This window comes from Hypanus sabinus, chromosome 18 (genome assembly GCF_030144855.1).
Source record: "Hypanus sabinus isolate sHypSab1 chromosome 18, sHypSab1.hap1, whole genome shotgun sequence".
Lineage (NCBI taxonomy): Eukaryota > Metazoa > Chordata > Chondrichthyes > Myliobatiformes > Dasyatidae > Hypanus > Hypanus sabinus.
Genome location: NC_082723.1, coordinates 20,486,464 through 20,507,424, shown reverse-complemented (window position 1 = coordinate 20,507,424; position 20,961 = coordinate 20,486,464). Strand labels below are relative to the sequence as shown.

Here is a 20,961-nt window from a genome sequence, read left to right as displayed (position 1 = left end):
AAGGATGTATAGGAGCCTTAGATCCCAAATCACCAGGTACAATCAACCATCAGGCTCCTGAACAGGCGTAAGTAACTTCACTCACCTCAATACTGAATTATTCCACTTTCGAAGGACTCACTTTATAAGACTCTGCAACTTATGTTTTCAATCTTATTTATCGCTTATTTATTTACTTATATAATTATTTATTCTGTAATTGCAGTTTGTCTTCTTATGCACTTTGATTGTATGTCCATCTTTGTTTGTGTGTACTTTTTCATTGATTTTATTGTGTTTCTTCACATTTACTGTGAATGCCCACAAGCAAAATACAGTATTGTTTAGGATAATTTTTTATGACACTAAATACTTTGCCCCTATGCTGATTTTTTAAATTTTTAATTGAATGAAGATCACAAGAAAATGAATCTCAGGGTAGTGTATGGTGACAAATATGTACTTTAATAATAAATTTACTTTGTACTTTTATACTTTGTATAATGCAGATATTTTGTGTTTCATCAGATTGACTTATCAAGAACCACGAGACAGTCAATGCCTTCTTGAAGGAATATTTTTTAAGACTTAAGACTTATTCAGCCAAGATTCTATCCTTGACTCCAATCCACAGAAGCCTATTTGGTCTAGCCTTGCCACTCTTTCCTAACAAATGTCAGAATTCCCACTTCCCTACTTAAAAAAAGCAACACTTTAAGAGCAGGTAGTATCAGATACAATTCCTATATCTAAATGAATAACTTTCCCTCAGTTTCCCCTTAAAACTCATTCCTCTCACTTTAAAGTTGAGAAACAGGACCGCAAAGGTAGTAATCTCAAGATTACTGCCTGTGCCATGTGACGGTGAATATAGAAATAGAATGAGGTGGAGGATAAATGCGTGGCTGAGGGATTGGAGCAGGGGGTAGGGAATCAGATTTCTGGATGATTGCGATCTCTTTTGGGGCAGGTGTGACCTGTACAAAAAGGACGGGTTGCACTTGAATCCCAGGGGGACCAAAATCCTGGCAGGGAGGTTTGCTAAGGCTACTGGGGAGAGTTTAAACTAGAATTATTGGGGTGTGGGAACCGAACTGAAGAGACTGGAGAAGAGGAGGTTGGCTCACAAATAGAGAAAGCTTGTAGACAGTACGAGAGGGAGGATAGGCAGGTGATAGAGAAGGGATGCGCTCAGACCGAAGGTTTGAGATGCGTCTATTTTAACGCAAGGAGTGTTGTGAACAAAGCAGATGAGTTTAAAGAGTGGATCAGTACTTGGAGCTATGATGTGGTGGCCATTACAGAGACTTGGATGGCTCAGTGACAGGAATAGTTACTTCAAGTGCCAGGTTTTAAATGTCTCAGAAAGGACAGGGAGGGAAGCAAAAGAAGTGGAGGTGTGGCACTGTTGATCAGAGATAGTGTCAGGGCTGCAGAAAAGGTGGATGTCATGGAGGGATTGTCTACAGAGTCTCTGTGGCTGTAAGTTAGGAACGGGAAGGGATCAATAACTTTACTGGGTGTTTTTTTTTATATACAGGCTGCCCAATAGTAATAGGGATATTGAGGAGCAGATAGGGAAACAGATCCTGGAAAGGTGTAATAATGACAGAGATGTCGTGATGGGAGATTTTAATTTCCCAAATATTGATCGGCATCTCCTTAGAGCAAGGGCTTTAGATGGGGTGGAGTTAGGTGTGTTCAGGAAGGTTTCTTGACACAATATGTAGATACGCCTACATGAGGAGAGACTGTACTTGATTTGGTATTGGGAAATGAACCTGGTCAGGTGTCAGATCTCTCAGTTGGAGAGTTAGAAAAGTGCTTATTTGGAGTAAGGGGAATTATGAGGCTATCAGGCAGGAAATTGGAAGCTTAAATTGGGAACAGATGTTCTCAGGGAAAAGTATGGAAGGAATGTGGCAAATGTTCAGGGGATATTTGTGTGGAGTTCTGCATAGGTATGTTCCAATGAGACAGGGAAGTGATGGTAGGGTAGAGGAACCATGGTGTACAAAGGCTGTAATAAATCTAATCAAGAAGAAAAGAAAAGCATATAAAAGATTCAGAGAGCTAGGCAATGTTAAAGATCTAAAAGATTATAAGGCTAATAGGAAGGAGCTTAAGAAGGAAATTAGGAGAGACAGAAGGGGCAATGAGTAGGTCTTGGCAGGCAGGATTAAGAAAAACCCCAAGGCATTCTACAAGTGTTTGAATAGCAAGAGGATTTAGACATGAAAGAATGGGACCTGCCAAGTGTGACAGTGGGAAAGTGTTTATGGAACCGGAGGAAATAGCAGAGGTACTTAATGAATACTTTACTTCAGTATTCACTGAGGAAAAGGATCTTAGTGATTCTACTGATGAATTGCAGCAGACTGAAAAGCTTGAGTATGTAGATATTAAGAAAAAGGATGTGCTGGAGCTTTTGGAAAGCATCAAGTTGGATAAGTCGCCAGGGCCTGATAAGATGTACCCCAGGCTACTGTGGGAGGTGAGGGAGGAGATTGCTGAGCTTCTGGTGATGATCTTTGCATCATCAATGGGGACAGGAGAGGTTCCAGAGGATTGGAGGGTTGCAGATGTTGTTCCCTTATTCAAGAAAGGGAGTAGAGATGGCCCAGGAAATTATAGACCATTGAGTCTTACTTCATTGGTTGGTAGGTTGATGGAGAAGATCCTGAGAGACAGGATCTATGAACATTTGGAGAGGTATATTATGATTAGGAATAGTCAGCATGGCTTTGTCAAGGGCAGGTCATGCCTTACAAGCCTGATTGAATTTTTTGAGCATGTAACTAAATACATTGATGAAGGAAGAGCAGTAGATGTAGTGTATATGGATTTCAGCAAGGCATTTGATAAGGTACCCCATCGAAAGCTTATTGAGAAAGTAAGGAGGCATGGGATCCAAGGGGACATTGCTTTGTGGATCCAAAACTAGCTTGCCCAAAGAAGGCAAAGAGTGGTTGTAGACGGGTCATATTCTGCATGGAGGTTGGTCATCAGTGGAGTGCCTGAGGGATCTGTTTTGGGACCCTTACTCTTCATGATTTTTATAAATGACCTGGATGAGGAAGTGGAGGGGTGGGTTAGTAAGTTTGCTGATGACACAAAGGATGGAGATGTATGAATAGTGTGGAGAGCTGTCAGAGGTTATCAATGCAGGACATTGCTAGGATGCAAAACTGGGCTGAGAAATGGCTGATGGAGTTCAACCCAGATAAGTGTGAAGTGGTTCATTTTGGTAGGTCAAATATGATGGCAGAATATAGTATTAATGGCAAGACTCTTGGCAGTGGGGAGGATCAGAGGGATCTTGGAGTCTGAGTCCATAGGACACTGAAAGCAGCTGCGCAGGTTGACTCTGTGGTTAAGAAGGCGTATGGTGCATTGGCCTTCATCAATCGTGGGACTGAGTTTAAAAACCAAGAGGTAATGTTGCAGCTATATAGGACACTGGTCAGACCCCACTTGGAGTACTGTGCTCAGTTCTGGTTGCCTCACTACTGGAAGGATGTGGAAACTATAGAAAGGGTGCAGAGGAGATTTACAAGGATGTTGCCTGGATTGGAGAGCATGCCTTATGAAAGCAGGTTGAGTGAACTTGGCCTTTTCTCCTTGGAGTGATGGAGGATGAGAGGTGACCTGATAGAGGTGTACAAGATGATGAGAGGCATTGATGGTGCGGATAGTCAGAGGCTATTTCCCAGGGCTGAAATGGTTGCCACAAGAGGACACAAGTTTAAGGTGCTGGGAAGTAGGTACAGAGGAGATGTCAGGGGTAAAAAAATTTTACACAGAGAGTGGTGAGTGCATGGAATGGGTTGCCGGCAACAGTGGTGGAGGCAGATATGATAGGGTCTTATAAGAGACTTTTGGATAGATACATGGAGCTTAGAAAAATAGAGGGCTATGTGTCAGCCTAGTAATTTCTAAGGTAGGGACATGTTCAGCAAAATTTTGTGGGCCGAAGGGCCTGTATTGTGCTGTAGATTTTCTAAGTTTAGAGGTTTGCTTCTAAACCTCCACTGTCTTGTTTTTGATATCCACGTTATAGAAAAGTATTCTGACCATCAACCTATCTATTACTCTTATTTATATACCTCTATATGGTCATCCCTCAACTTCCATTGCTTCAGTAAATAAAACAAACACAGCCTACCCCAATCTCCCTCCATAATGAGAAACCAGTAGTTCAGTTAACATCTAGGTGAAACTTTCCTGCATACTCTCTAAGCCACCACATCCTTCTTATAGAATTATGACCAAAAATGTACATCTATTGCCCTTCTCAAAGCACTTCCCCAAGCAACTCCAAGAGATTTAATACCTGTCCTTTCACTTCCCTCCTTGTGAAGAAGCAGTTTATTTATACTTTTTCCAATGTAAATTACTAAATAGAATGGAGAAACCAAATCTGTTTCATTGAATACTTGCATATCATTAGGACAACACTAAAGCCCTCTCTGTCCCTTCATTCCTAGCCTGATGTGTCTGTCTATGGCCTCCCACACAATGTTAGCATTTTATCTTCTTTCTGGTTATTTTGCAGCCTTCCAGGCTCACTACTGAAGTTTACACCTTTGTGACTTTTTTTCTGTCCATTTCAGAACTGGCTGAATTGCCTGCTTCTGTGTCATAACTTTTCTTGGATTTTTTTCCTCTGGTGAATTCTGGTGTAAACCATCCATTTGTGATGCTGATTCATGTTTTTCTCTCCATTTGCACAGCATGACTTTCTGCTACATTGTTTGTATTCTCACTTTCTAACTATTTCTCCACTTTCTAACTATTTCTCATTAGCCCCTTGAACAGATGACAGCTATATGATATTCCTATGGGATATTCCCTTTGTCTTATCCATCATTCCCCCACATTCATAGCAAGTTAAAACAAACTTGGTTTTTGTCACTTCCCCAGTTCTGACAAGAGATTTTTAACTCTTTCTTGTTTCCAGCTTTTTTCACTACAATGCTGATCTCTAACAATCTTTTCACAAGAGCAAGGTTAATCAATAGAAATCAAGGTTAATCAATAGAAATAGATCAACCTCCGAAAGCTGTCCTCCAAAATCAATGTCAGCCAAGTCTCAGTGAGAAAAACCTAATTTGCAGACAATGGTTTGTATGCATTCTGAGGCTGATCTCCAATTTCACTAAACATGCTCACTAAAGTTTTTGAAAGGATAGGCTTTACATTCAAAGTCCACAGGACAATTGACTTCCACCAAACTTTTCTCCATTGTACAATGCTGGCCTTCAACAACAAAGATTCATGACAAGCCCCTTGAAAACTATTGCTTATATCTTTGGAGTCACTTTTCAGGTATCAATTATGAAACCGATCACTTTCAATTTATGAGCATGGTCAACTGAAGAAAATTATGTTTGAAGAACTAGACTTCAGACCTAGCACAATGTATGGCTTATGAGGCAGTAAAGATCTTTGCCCTCCTTCATGCTTCTGAGTCCTGGACTACTTGCAGCCAGTTGGTCACTCTGCTGACCACCTCTGCTGTCACTGCAAAACCCTCCAAACTTACTGGAAGGATAAGTGAATCAATGTCAATGTCCTCACCCAGGCCAAATCCCTCATCAATGAGATCTTTGCTCTTGCTTAATCAGTTCTGTTAGGTTGGCCACATTTTTGCATTCTTGATACCAGACTCCATAAATAGACATTCTATTCTGAGCTCAGGCTTCGGAGGAGATTACAGAATGTGGCAGCCAGAAGATAAGATTCAAGAATGTGTTCAAAGACTCCTTGAAACAATGCAAATTCTCCCCGTACTCTTGGGAATCCCTGGCCTATGAGTGTGACCACTCAAAATGGAGATAAAGCGTTCAGGACATTGTTACTGATAACTGAGTACAACTGGTGTAACAAAGAAGAGAAAATCTGCCGATGCTGGAAATCAAAATGATATACACAAAATGCTGAAGGAACTCAGCAGGCTGGACAGCATCTATGGAAGAGAGTAAACAGATGAAGTTTTGGGCCAAGACGCTTCATAAGGACTTAAAAAAAACCATTGCAGGTAGCGGAGAGAGTATCCCAGAGTTGTGAAGTAACTGGGATAGTGTCCCCAGGTACCTCCTTAGGACAGAAAACGTGGCAGCTAGAATGTGGTGGGAGAAGCAGTCTATTGAATGTGAGTAGCTGGGGTCCTCAGAGGGTACGAATCAAAAAACTTGAAAACTGATCTGGAAGCCATCTGACACAAGATGGCAGTGAAGACATGCTCCCAGGAAGGATAAGTGGCTGTGGTAGTGGGTCTGGGTGAGCACATGGTCAAAGAGTCAGAGATCACAGAGGGGGAGCAGTGAAAGGGGCTTTTACTGAACTCCCGTCGAGGGGAAGATTTAAACTTCTTTAGGGTAGGCATCCCTGGAAGAGACTTTGCAGTATAGTTGCTGAATCACAAACAAGAGAAAATCTGCAGATGCTGGAAATCAAAGTAATACACACAAAATGCCAGGGAACTCAGCAGCCCAGGCAGCATCTACGGAAAAGAGTAAACAGTCAATATTTCAGGCCAAGACCCTTCATCAGGTGTAAAAATTGTTCTCTTTCCCACCCACAGTCTCACTCCAAGTCACTCTGGTATTAGATCTTTCCCTATCTTCCCAGCAGATTAACACATTTTTTATCTCCTTCTCATTTCTGATAAAGAAACTCCATCCTGAAACGCTCTGTTTCTCTTACAACAGATGCAACTGACCTGCTGAGTATTCCCAGCATTTTCTCATTTTGTCTTAAATTTTCAGCAGCAGCAATTTTTTTGATTTTCTCCTGATTAATAGCAGATGGTTTCACATATCCCATTTGTGATCTAACTTGCATGTGAGATATTTTGTCTGTTTATAGTACCACTCTCAGTAAGTTTTATACTACATGAATATTGATTCAATTATGGCATTGTAACCTGTGTTTTAGAGCTTCATCTGAAGCGTAATGGACAGAAATACTGTACCTTACATACATTCTATTTTCAGCAACATATCACAAATCTACAAACCAATGTCAAATATTTTATACCTACTAAATAAAAGACATTCATGTGAATGCCTATGAAATACCAAATATCAATAGTAAATTATTTTTACCTGGTAGTGGAAGTGTTTTATTTTATTCAGGTATGGACTACTTGCAACAAGGTTCACACTAAGGTGTTGTCCAACTCGGAATGTTCGGAAAGTGGCTGCCCAAGTAATATATAAGTAGCTTTTGGATCTTGAGTGATAAGCTTTTGCTCTGAATTCCTTGGAGTAGGGGTATTCAGTATCAAGGGTAGTCTACATTAGAAGATAAGTGAAATAAATTCAGATTATATACATATTTAGCATAGGTAAATGATTAGCTTCCAACTCAACTCTGGTAACAGTATTAGCATAAAAACCTAGCAGCAGTATCTTTTTGTATGGTGAAAACCTACTGTGTCCATTGACGATAATAACCAGAAAACTTTGAAAAATAGGACAGATTATATTTTAAGTCATACATCTAACAGAAACAGTCAGAAAACTCTTAGAAGCACTGGAATTCTTTTGTATACAATCTTAACTGCTCTCTTGCACATATACAGTAAGTAATAATATCATTATAAATTTAGTTACACATTTACATTCAATGGCCACTTTATTATGTACACCTGTTCGTTAATGCAAATATCTAATTAGCCAATCATGTGGCAGCAACTCACTGCATAAGAGCACGTAGACTTGGTTAGGAGGTTCAGTTGTTGTTCAGCCTAAACATCAGAATGGGGAAGAAATGTAATCTAAGTGAATAAATGTTGGTGCTAGATGGATGGTTTGAGTATCTCAGAAACTGCTGATCTCCTGGGATTTTTACGCACAGTCTCTAGAGTTTACAGAAAATTGTGCAAGAAACAAAAAACATCCAGTGAGCATCAGTTCTGTAGGCAAAAATGCCTTGTTAATGGGAGAGGTCAGAGGAGAATGGTTCAAGCTGACAGAAAGGTGACATTACAACAGGGGTGTGCAGAAGAGTATCTCTGAAAGCATAATAGAAACATAGAAAACCTACTGCACAATACAGGCCCTTAAGCCCACAAATTTGTGCCGAACATGTCCCTACCTTAGAAATTACTAGACTTACCCATAGCCCTCTATTTTTCTAAGCTCCATGTATCCATCCAAAAGTCTCTTAAAAGACCCTATCGTGGGGACTTCCTGTAAGATGGCGATTGCTTAGCTGCTCCGAACTTTTGTTCCATTACTGTCGCTATCTTTGCACTAAATGTCTCCATTTTTTAAACCTTAGTTGGGAACATTTTCGGTATCTCTTACTTGCCTGTGAACACATCTAACTTACAATGTCTAGCAAGAGTTCTAAATCCGGGAGAAAGGAAACTACGGCTCTCTCAGATGAGACCCTGGCTGCGCTCAGTCAGCTCCGAGACGAAATTTTAAAGGAATTCAAAACCGCTTTCAAACAGTTGGAAGACAAACTGGATCGGATCAACGATAAAGTGGACAAACATGCTGAACACTTATCTCGCATCAATTCGACTTCTGAAGATTTAGAAAGTCGTGTTCGATACTTGGAAACTCTCTGTTCCAGCTTAGAGGAAAAGTGTAACAAACTCCTTTTCAAAACGGTGGATCTCGAAAATTGCAGCAGACGCTGCAATCTTAGAATTCTTGGATTGCCAGAGGCCACCGAACAGGGATCAACAGTGAAGTTTTTCACCGAGTTTCTCTGTGAGATATTCGGGAAAGATTTGCTTCCGAACCTGCCTGAGCTCGAACGGGCACACCGGGTCTACGTTCCCCTCGGAATTCTGGGCTCCTGCCCGTGACCAGTAATCTTGTGCTTCCATCAATACCAGGTAAAACACCGTCTGATCATAGAGGCACGTCGCAGAGGTTCTTTTATTTTCCAGGACACAACCATTCGCTTTGTGGAAGATTTTGCACCCCAGACCTTAAAGATGCACGCTGAGTTTAAAGGCGCAATGAAAGTGCTTTTTGATTGTGGTTTTAAACCCTCTCTTCGTTCTCCTGCTGATCTACGAATCAAGCTTAACACTGGAAAATACAAGTGGTTTAAATCAGCGAAGGAAGCTGAAGCATTTGTGGCAAGTCTTCCGGCTATCCAGTCATCTTCGGAACCCGATCGGACCTCCTAAAATGGTAGATAAGTACTTCTCGTAGTAAAATTACTTTTTCTGGACTCAGACTTTACTTGAATCACTCAGACATTATTCATCGAAACTCTAAGGGGTGTTGACAATCTCTCCCTGGATTTGGTATGTGTAATCTATTTTTATTCTTGTACAACTTTGTCTACAGAGTTCTACAACTGACTTTAACTTGTTTTGGAGGTTTGAAGTCTTTAGTGAAGGCCTCCCTGTTTGTTGGTTCACAGTTTAATTGCCGATCTATTTTTCCTTCTTTTTATATTTATTTATTTTATTATACTTTTTTCTTTTTTTCCTTTTCTTCACCCCTTTTTTCTAATCTCTGAATTTTTTTCTCTCTTCTCTGTAAATGGTTGATAAATATAATATAGGGGTGAAGAAAAGTATAATTTTCCCCTTCCTCTCCTTTTTTTTTACCCTTTTTTTTCCTTTCTCTTACTTTATTCTTCTATAATTTTTCGCGGGCAGGTTAGTTTTGGTCTTCTTCCGATTTTCTCTGTATTAAGTTTTATATTCCTGCAGAAGGTGTTCTAATCTGTAGTTATGTTTTCTAGTGCATAAACTAGTTACTATTTGCTATAGTATTTATACGGAACTGCTGTTAATGACACAGATCTGGAAGTTGTATTTGGGTTAATTTTTTTGGTAGAGCTAGCTACTTGTTTTGGTAGCCGTCTAGTTTTGGGTTGTGTGGGTGGGTTCCAGTTCCAACATCACTCACTGTATATATTATTTCTCTTTATTGCTCAGGACATGTATATGTTTTGATTTTACGAATCTATGTTTATATCTCTGCTCCCAGACTGCTATTGTACTCCTTGACTTTTTATATGCCTTCTGCCTTTTATGCATCAGTAATCGATAATGGCTAGTGCACTTAAATTCGTGAGCTGGAATGTAAAGGGATTAAATTACCATGTTAAAAGGAGGAAGGTATTCTCACATATCAAACAACTCAAAGCTGACATTGCTTTCCTTCAAGAAACTCATATTCGTTGTTCTGATAACTCCCGGCTTCTGTTAAAGTGGGCGGGTCAGCATTTTCATTCATCCTTTACCGCTAAAGCTAGGGGAGTCTCCATTCTTATTAACTCAAATATTCCTTTTGAACTCCATAATAAAATATCTGATACAAATGGCCATTTTATTATTGTTTCTGGCAAACTATATAACACTGAAGTTGCACTAGCAAATCTGTATGCCCACAACTTTGATGATGTTAATTTTTTTGAACGGTTTTTTTCCTCACTACCAGACTTAAACTCATACTCTCTTATACTGGGTGGTGACTTCAATTGTTGGTTAGATCCTAATTTAGATCGATCGTCCTCTGTTACTAGACCACCTACTAAATCTGCCTTAGCTATTCAATTGTTTCTCTCTAATTATGGTATCTCTGATATATGGCGTTTCCTCCATCCTACGGAGAGAGATTATTCTTTTTTCTCACATGTTCACCATACCTTCACTAGAATTGATTATTTCTTACTCGATAACCAACTTATTCCGTTTGCCCACTCTTGTGACTATCAGAGTATACTGATTTCTGACCATGCCCCAATTACTCTCTCTCTGAATTTGCCTGGTCTCCCTCAGAGGAATAAACACTGGCGGTTTGATTCAACTTTACTATCGGATGAGGATTTTAAAAAATTTATTAAGGATCAGATAACCTTTTATTTTAACACTAATACATCACCTGAAGTGCCGTCCCAGATTGTCTGAGATGCCATGAAAGCATATCTGAGGGGGCAAATAATCTCTTACACAGCAAATCTCAACAGAAGATCCCGTGCAGATCGATTAGACCTCATTAACCAGATTAAAGAATTGGATCAAATATATGCCGAAACTAAGAACCCTGAATTATACAAGAAGCACATTGAACTCCAAACTAAATTTAACCTTCTGTCCACTCAACCTGTCAAACGCCAACTTCTTGAAAGCAAGAGTCGCTTTTACATTCATGGGGATAAGTCTGGTAAATTCCTAGCCAATCAGCTGAGGCGTTCCAAAGCCAAACAACATATTACAAAGATCCAGAAGGAGAACGGAGACATTACATCGGATCATTTAGAAATTAATGATGCATTTAAAAATTTTTATTCTCGGCTTTATTCCTCTGAATCTCTGAATGACAATATCTCTGTTGATCAATTTTTACATAATCTGAATATCCCCTCACTTTCATCTGATTTCAAAGCCAAACTCAATGCGCCTATGTCATCAGAAGAAATATCTATTGCAATTTCTGCACTGTCCTCAGGGAAATCTCCTGGACCTGATGGGTTCCCTGTAGAATTTTATAAATCATTCTCTTCACTTCTTTCTCCTCAGTTATTTTCAGTATTATCTGACTCGTTTAATTACGGCAAATTGCCACCCTCTTTCAGTGAGGCATCTATTATTCTTCTTTTAAAAAAGGGCAAAGACCCAACAGAGTGTTCCTCATATAGGCCGATCTCTCTGCTCAATGTTGAAGTAAAGATCTTAGCTAAAGTTTTGGCTCATCGATTAGAAACCGTTTATCCCTCCATTATCACTGATGACCAAACAGGCTTTATTAAAAACCGTCTCCCTTTTTTTAACATTTAGCGTTTATTTAATATCTTATACTCACCTCCAACTGGGATTCCTGAATGTGGTATTTCCCTCTGTTATGATCCCAGCCCCCTCCTTTGTGAAAATCGCAAGAGCACCCGTTGAGGGGGGGGGGGGGTCAGTAGACCCAGGAAGTGAGAGAGAGAGAGAGAAACGTGCCAAATTGCACGTCCCACCCTGGATACACAATAAGACGACAGCGACTATTGTCTCATGGAGACCACGTGAAAAGCCCTCGGGCAAGGTGGGCTGGTTGAGAGAGAGATTGCATCATCCCAACCTGATTGACACCTGCGACCCCATGAGGAAGTATAAAGGAGAGTCTCAGGGGGACAGCCCCCTCAGACGCACCAAGAAGACACGAGAGAGTGTTCCCGCAGCAGCGGGAAGCCATTCTGAAGGAAGCCACGTGCGTTAGATTCCGGGATTGGAATTTGTGGCTGGAATCACAGAAAACCGCTTTTAACTAACATCGGGGAGAGGAAACCAATGCTCCCCCGATTTCACGGAAGCTTCATCAAGACTCGGCAAGTTCTTTCTCTTCTCCCCCAATCTCTCTCTCTCTCGGTTGCCCCACGTGAAACCCAGCAATGTTCAAAGGGCTGAGGCCTGCAGCCTTCTGAGTGACTTTTATATTTCCAACGGACAATCTATTAACCCCTAGACAACCGTAGAGCTCACTTCTTAATGATGATTATTACTATACCCGTGCGTTAGATTGAGTGTTGACGATGTGCACTATCTGAATGTATGTATTACCCTTACTTTTGTGTCCCTTTATAAATAAAAACGTTTGAAAATAGTGACATCAGACTTCAACGGACCTCTCTATCTTTGCTGGTAAGTTCTCCAGTTACGGAATTCGTAACACCTCGATGCGGAGAAAGCATTTGATCGTATAGAGTGGAACTACCTTTTTGCAGTCTTAGAAAAATTTGACCTTGGCCAAAGTTTCATCTCTTGGATCCAATTGCTGTACCTGTGTCCTACTGCTTCTGTTTTAACTAATTTTCAGAAATCCCAAGTATTTAATCTCAAATGTGGCACCCATCAGGGATGCCCCTTAAGTCCCTTTCTCTTTGATTTGGCTATAGAACCTCTGGCGATAGCATTTCAAAACTGCCCTGAATTGACCGGGCTTTGGAGAGTGGGTGTTGAGCATAAAGTTTCTCTCTATGCTGATGACTTATTACTGTTTCTCTCAAATCCGTCTACATCCTTACCTCTAATGTTTTCACTTCTTGACCAAGTTAGCCAGATCTCTGGCTATAAACTTAATTTACATAAGAGTGTACTTCTCCCAATTAATAAAGAAGCACAAGAACTAACATTTTGTGATCTCCCTTTTAAAGTAGTCCATAATCAATTTACTTATCTTGGAATTACAGTCACAAGTAAGTTTAAAGATCTCTTTCGTGAAAACTTTGCCAATTTTTCATATGCTATAAAACAGAATCTGGTACAATGGTCACCTCTATCTATGTCTTTGGTAGGTCGTATTAATGTTGTTAAAATGTATGTTCTCCCCAAATTTTTATACCTATTTCAATCTATCCCAATTTTTATTCCTAAATCTTTTTTTGATTCCTTAGACTCTATTATTTTGCCGTATCTGTGGCAGAATAAGCGCTCTAGAATTAATAAAATCCATCTCCAAAAATCTAAAAAAGAGGGTGGCATGGCTTTACCTAACTTTCGTTTATATTATTGGGCAGCTAATATACTTTGTGCTACCTTTTGGTCTTTCGTTCACGGCCAACCCGAGTGCCCTAACTGGGTGGTGATGGAGTTGAGCTCCACTAAAGAATTATCTACCTCTGCACTTCTTGACTCTGCACTCCCTAGTAGTCTGCCCAGATCAATAGCTAATCCTCTTGTTAGACACACTTTGCGTATATGGGCTCAGTTCAGGAAATGCTATGGTTTCCAGGGGTTTTCTGTTTCCAGCCCTGTTGCTCATAATCACCTTTTTTTACCTACTACATATGATTCAGCATTCCAGGTTTGGTATAGGAAGGGCATTGGACATTTTGAAGATCTTTTCATTGATAATCGCTTCGCTTCTTTTCAGCAGCTCTCTGTTAAGTTCAATCTGCCCAATGCTCATTTTTTCAGATATCTCCAAATCCGACACTTTATTGCTCCTTTGATTCCTAACTTTCCTGAAATGCCTGCGAAAAATGCTATGGACCTATTTCTTTCCATGAATCCACTAGGTAAAGGCTTAATATCAATCATCCGAGATAAACTAGCTGCCTTACGACGGGCCCCCATGGATAAAATCAAAATGGCCTGGGAGCAGGATTTAAATATCTCCTTATCTGAGGAGAGCTGGGATTCAGTTCTCAAATCGGTTAACTCAACCTCTCTTTGTGCTCTCCACTGGCTTTTACAGTTTAAGATTGTTCATAGAGCCCATATGTCTAAATCTAAACTATCTCAATTCTACCCTAGCATTAGTCCGCTCTGTGATAAATGAAAGAGGGACGTGGCCTCTCTCATCCATATGTACTGGTTCTGTCCTAGCTTGGAGAAATTCTGGAAAGATGTCTTCACTACGTTATCGTGTATTCTGAATCAGCACCTAGAACCAAACCCCTTAATTGCTCTGTTCGGTTTTTGGGGCGAGACAGATTTATGTCTGAGTCTGACCAAATGCCGAATATTATCCTTTGCCTCTCTCCTGGCTAGATGCTTGATCCTCCTCAGATGGAGAGATGTTGCCCTGCCCACTCATGCTCAATGGCTTAGCGACATCATGGCCTGCTTGGACCTCGAAAAAATTCATTATTCAGTTCTCAATTCGGATCTAAAGTTCCATAAGGTCTGGGGACCTTTTATCAAGTACTTTCATAACCTTCCTCTTGACTAGGGTTTTTTTTTTCTTTTCTTTTCGGTCCCTTGCTTTCAGCTCCCTTTTTTTTCTGGTAGAAGGCATTATTACCCTCTGTTGCTGAGTGTATTCACAGTCTGGGAGTTTGGCTGTCCTGAGTTATATTCTCTATATTGTGTTATGGTTGGTCTGGAGTTGTTGTTGTTTTCTCTTGTGTTGTGGGGCTTGGGGAGGACACTAAGCTTACTTGTCTTTAATTTAGGTGCTTTTTTTGTTAAATTCTCTTGCTTTGTAGCATATTGTTATTGTATGCTTAATTTTGCACTGTTTTAATGTTCCTCATTGGGATTTGGGGTTTTTAATTTGTAAAATGTTTTGAAAAACTAATAAAAAAAATTTTTTTTAAAAAGACCTTATCGTATTTGCCTCCAACACCGTTGTTGGCAGCCCATACCACACACTCACCACTCTCTACATAAAAAACTTACCCCTGACATCTCCTCTGTACCTTCTCCCCAACCTGTGTCCTCTTGTGGCTACCATTTCAGCCCTGGGAAAAAGCCTCTGACTATCCACACCATCAATGCCTCTTATCATCTTGTACACCTCTATCAGGTCACCTCTTATCCTCCGTCGCTTCAAGGAGAAAAGGCCAGGTTCACTCAATATGTTTTCATTAGGCATGCTCTCCAATCCAGGCAATATCCTTGTAAATCTCCTCTGCACCCTTTCTATGGCTTCCTCATCCTTCCTGTAGTGAGGCAACCAGAACTGAGCGCAGTACTCCATGTGGGGTCTGACCAGGGTCCTATATAGCTGCAATGACCTGGATGTGGGGGTAGAAGGGCGGGTTGGCAAGTTTGCAGATGACACTAAGATTGGTGGTGTTATAGATAGTGTAGAGGATTGTCGAAGATTGCAGAGAGACATTGATAGGATGCAGAAGTGGGCTGAGCAGTGGCAGATGAAGTTCAACACAGAGAGGTGTGAGATGGTACACTTTGGAAGGACAAACTCCAAGGCAGAGTACATAGTAAATGGCAGGATACTTGGTAGTGTGGAGGAGCAGTGGGATCTGGGGGTACTTGTCCACAGATCTCTGAAAGTTGCCTCACAGGTAGATAGGGTAGTTAAGAAAGCTTATGGGGTGTTAGCTTTCATAAATCGAGGGATAGAGTTTAAGAAATGCGATGTAATGATGCAGCTCTATCACACTAGTTAGGCCACACTTTGGAGTACTGTGTCCAGTTCTGGTCGCCTCACTATAGGAAGGATGTGGAAGCATTGGAAAGGGTACAGAGGAGATTTACCAGGATGTTGCCTGGTTTAGAGAGTATGAATTATGATCAGAGATTAAGGGAGCTAGGGCTTTACTCTTTGGAGAGAAGGAGGATGAGAAGAGACATGATAGGTGTACAAGATATTAAGAGGAATAGACAGAGTGGACAGCCAGCGCCTCTTCCCCAGGGCACCACTGCTCAGTACAAGAGGACATGGCTTTAAGTTAAGGGGAGGGAAGTTCAAGGGGGATATTAGAGGAAGGTTTTTCACTCAGAGAGTCGTTGGTGCATGGAATGCACTGCCTGAGTCAGTGCTGGAGGCAGATACACTAGCGAAGTTTAAGAGACTACTAGACAGGTATATGGAAGAATTTAAGGTGGGGGTCGTATGTGAGGCAGGGTTTGAGGGTCAGCACAACATTGTGGGCCAAAGGGCCTATAATGTGCTGTACTATTCTATATCTATATTCTAACATTATCTCTCGGCTTTTAAACTAAGTCCCACGATTGAAGAAGGCCAATGCACCTTATGCCTTCTTAATCATAGAGTCAACCTGCGTAGCAGCTTTGAGTGTCCTATGGACTCGCACCCCAAGATCCCTCTGATCTTCCACACTGCCAAGAGTCTTAACATTAATACTATATTCTGCCATCATATTTGACCTACCAAAATCAAACCACTTCACACTTAGCTGGGTTGAACTCCATCTGCCACTTCTTAGCCCAGTTTTGCATCCTATCAATGTCCTGCTGTAACCTCTGACAGCCCTCCAAACTATCCACAACACCTCCAACCTTTGTGTCATCATCAAACTTACAAACCCATCCCTCTACTTCCTCATCCAGGTCATTTATAAAAATCATGAAGAGTAAGGGTCCCAGAACAGATCCCTCAGGCACTCCACTGGTCACTGACCTCCATGCAGAATATGACCCATCTACAACCACTCTTTGCCTTCTGTAGGCAACCCAGTTCTTGTTCCACAAAGCAATGTCCCCTTGGATCCCATGCCTCCTTACTTTCTCAATAAGCCTTCGATGGGGTACCTTATCAAATGCCTTGCTGAAATCCATATACACTACCTCTACTGCTCTTCCTTCATCAATGTGTTTAGTCACATGCTCAAAAAATTCAATCAGGCTTGTAAGGCATGACCTGCCCTTGACAAAGCCATGCTGAATATTCCTAATCATATTACAGGTTTCCCCCGCAATCCGAAGGTAGAGTGTTCCTATGAAACCGTTAGTAAACCGAAATGTTGTAAAGCAAAGAAGCAATTACCATTAATTTATATGGGGAAATTTTTTTGAGTGTTCCCAGACCCAAAAGAATAACCTACCACATCATACCAAATAACCCATAAAACCTAAAATAACACTAACATATAGTAAAAGCAGGAATGACATGATAAATATATACCCTATATGAAGTAGAAATATTGTAGGTACGGTGTAGTTTCACTTATCAAAAATCAGGAAGACAGTGAGCCAAAATCGATTCGGAGAGAAAAAAAAAATCAGCACGTACATGCATGCGCAAGGCTTCACGGTCATTGTAGTCTTTCTTGGGGTAAACACACGTATAAAGTGGGCGTCTTTTTCTCGTAAAAGCAAAAGCCCTCTTTGGTTAGCGAAAACAGGTCTTTCGTAACAGTGAGTTATCGTAAAACGAACGTTCGAAAAGCAGGGGACACCTGTATACCTCTACAACTGTCTCTCATCCTGCCTCTCATTCTGCCTCTCATCCTACATCGAACCTTGAAGAAGATGGGCACATCAGCAGAAGACCACAAACATACACTCAGTGGCTACTTTATTACATACGGCAGGTATGTAATAAAGTGGACACCAAGTGTATTTTTGCACTTCTGGGCATATTTGCCCAGGCTTTTACTGGAAAAATACATTTTAAAATCCATTTGTGCATTAAAGTACATACTGTCCATCATTTCTGTTTCTGTACTGAAGGAACAGTTATGAGCCAACCATATTTATGAATCCGGTGTCATATATGAACCATACCACTTTAGAATGAGACAGTTTCTTCTCTGAAGGACATTAATTAAACACCTGGGATACTGATTAAAAATTAAAAGTTCCATGGTTTATTACTACTGACAGTCGTGGGATTCAAACTCATGTCCCTGAATCAATGATTCATCATTTTAATTGCTAACTGAGTAATTTAACCACCACTACTTTGTTACCAGGTCAACTGAATGAGAGAAATAGACCAAAACAAGTCAAGAAAGTGCTTTTCCTTCCATCGTATGGATGGGACACAGAAGAGTGTCTCCTTTTATTGCCCTCAAGGCCTCTCTTACTCAGGAAACTCATACTTGTGTAGCAGATACCCTTTAGGCCGTGCAAGGTTCTCATGCTTATTCCTGTCCAGTTTCAAAGGTGTTTGGATGGATTTATATGGCTTCATTTCTGAGCTGCTCCTTCTCCTCCTCATTTTTGCACATTTTAAAGTATTTACTAACTGTTTCCATGCCCTAAAATTTTGACTCTATGTCTCTGTTCACAGATGTTGACTGACCTGAGTATTTCCAGTATTTTCTAATTTTAAAAAATTACTTTAGATTTAGTTCTTGCACTTGTGGCTATTTTGAAATTTTAATTTAGTTATGCAATCAAGTTAAGTGCCTCTATTGTCAGACTGATGTTTCTTGGGTTACTTAGACTTCCAAATCAAAACCACTTTTTCCTCAACATTCCCTTTGTATGCCAATACTCATCTCATAAAATGGTAGGCCATTTAATGCTATTTATGTATCTTTCAAGAAAGATATGATGGCAAGTTATCCTCAGCTACTCTCATAACCTTCATCCTGATTATCAGCACAGTACAATTACTAGTTACCAGCTTATTCAATGAGTGAAGAATTTAACAGAAAGGAAATCAAAATGAGGAATTCTTATTAAATATAATGCACATAAATATTAAAATCCTGTCAGTGTAAAATATCTCAAAAAGCCAGTTGCTTTTATTTATATTTAATGACATTGTTCATGTTCCACTTCCTATTAGTTCTATCCTATACGTTCTTCTCACAAAATGATTCTTTCTTCTGGATTGAAAAAACATAAACAATATTTGCATTCAGTGCCCATTGTATATCTCAGATCACCTTTATTAATCTAATCTTTATACTGTAGACTCTATTTGTACTTATGTCTTGACTGGGATCTCCTGTTTTTGTCAACTGACCTTAAATTCTAATTCTTGAAGTTCAGCTGGAAGATTGATAGTAAACATTGCAGTTCCATCATTTATTTTGGTTATCTTTCTGCTATTCAACTTTGATAGATATATGTCTTGACTTTCACTGTCTTCAAAAACTGCCTTTGCAGAAAATGTAACTGCAACATTTCCAGCTGGATATCCCAAAATGTCTTTTACTTGGACCTGTTAAAAAAAAAGTTAATATGAGGTGAAATAGAATCCAATATATTACATTATATAAATAATTCCTATAGATGCAAGACAAAATTAGTACAGAAATTTCATTCTCAGCATCCATAAGAACAAATAAAATTAAAACAAGAATGGGAAATATGGCTCTATATGCCTGCTTAAACATAGCTAAGGTAAAGATACTGGCTGATCTTTTAACTCTGCTAATTTCTTGTACATTCCATATCCCTTGATTCACTTACTATCAAATAATCCATCGACCTCTGTCTAAAATATAGTCTACTGAACCTCCACAGCCTGTTTGCAGAGTAAATTCCAAGATGTATTACCTCTGGATAGAGAAAGTTCTTCCCATTTCTATCCAGAATGACCAACTCCTTGTTTGGAGGTTGTGCTTTTTGTTTAGATTCATTTAGAGTCATACAGCATAGAAACAGGCCCTTCTGTAAACTGGGTCATACTGACCAAGATTCCCATTAAAGCATTTGGACTGTATCACTCTAAGCCTTTCTTATCCATGTACTATACCTGTCCAGATACCTCTTAAATGTTGTTAACATACCTACCTAAACTTCTTCTGGCAGCTCTTCTATATACTAACCACACTTTGGGTGAAAAATGTTGCCCTTCAGGTTCCTACTAAATTGCTCTTTTTTCACCTTAAACCTATATCCTCTATTTCTTGGTTCCCCAACCCAGGGAAAAAAGACTGCATTCACTTTATCTATGCCTCTTACGATCTCATTCACCTCTATTAGATCACTTCTCATTCTCCCAGGCTCTAATGAAAAAAGTCCCAATCCATCCAACCTCTCTCCATAACTCAGTCCAGGCAATATCCTCATAAATCTCCTCTGCACTCTTTCACAGTTGCAATCATAGGTTCCTAACTGCTTCAAAAGAGCAAAGTGAGCTGCCTCAACAACTATCGCCCAGTCATACATTTACTGTGATGAAGTGCTTTGAGAGATAGATCATGGATAGAATTAATTCCTGCCTGAGCAAGGACCTGAACCCACTGCAATTATCATTAAACTTCTAGCACAGACACAACCTTACTGGCTCTACATTCAACCTTGGACCACCAGGCAAGAACAATACCTATGTCAGGTTGCTGTTTATCAATTACAGTGTAGTGTTTAACAGTATCAGTAATACAATCAACAAGCTTCAAAACTTGGGGCTCTGTACCTCCCTCTGCAACTAGATCCCTGTCTTCCTTATTGGGAGATCACAGTCAGTGCAGATCAGTAATAACATGTCCTCCTCGCTGACAATCAACACAGGCACACCTCAAGGATGCCTACCTAGCCCACTCCTCAACTCTCATGAATGTGTGGCCAGACAAAGACCACCTATTAATTCAGTAATGACACCACTGTTGTCAGAATCTCAGAAAGTGACAAAGAAGTGTACAGGAATGAGATCTGGTGAGTGTGTTGCACTAGCAACCTTGCACTCAATATAAGCAAGGCCAAGAATTGTGGACAACAGGAAGGGGAAGATCAGAGAGTGTCTTGATGAGGAGTCAGCAGTGGAAAGTCCGAACAGCTTCAAGTTCCTAGATGTCAACATCTGAGGATATATACTGGGCCCAACATATTAATGGAATTATGAAAAAAGGACATCAGTGGCTATACTTCACCAGGGGTTGTAGAGATCTGGTATGTCACCCATG

The 20,961-nt window shown here is 40.2% G+C and overlaps 1 protein-coding gene across 1 annotated transcript in view; it reads right to left on the bottom strand.

Moving 5' to 3' along the window:
* c5 (complement component 5) overlaps positions 1-20,961 on the bottom strand; it is a 121,800-nt gene that overhangs the window by 62,611 nt on the left and 38,228 nt on the right. Inside the window, exons 11-13 of the mRNA XM_059993817.1 lie at positions 19,073-19,274; positions 15,071-15,072; positions 7,089-7,277 (exon numbers count right to left, since the gene is read on the bottom strand). Coding sequence (XP_059849800.1) covers positions 7,089-7,277; positions 15,071-15,072; positions 19,073-19,274 — 393 coding nt within the window. The remainder of the gene's footprint in view (positions 1-7,088; positions 7,278-15,070; positions 15,073-19,072; positions 19,275-20,961) is intronic.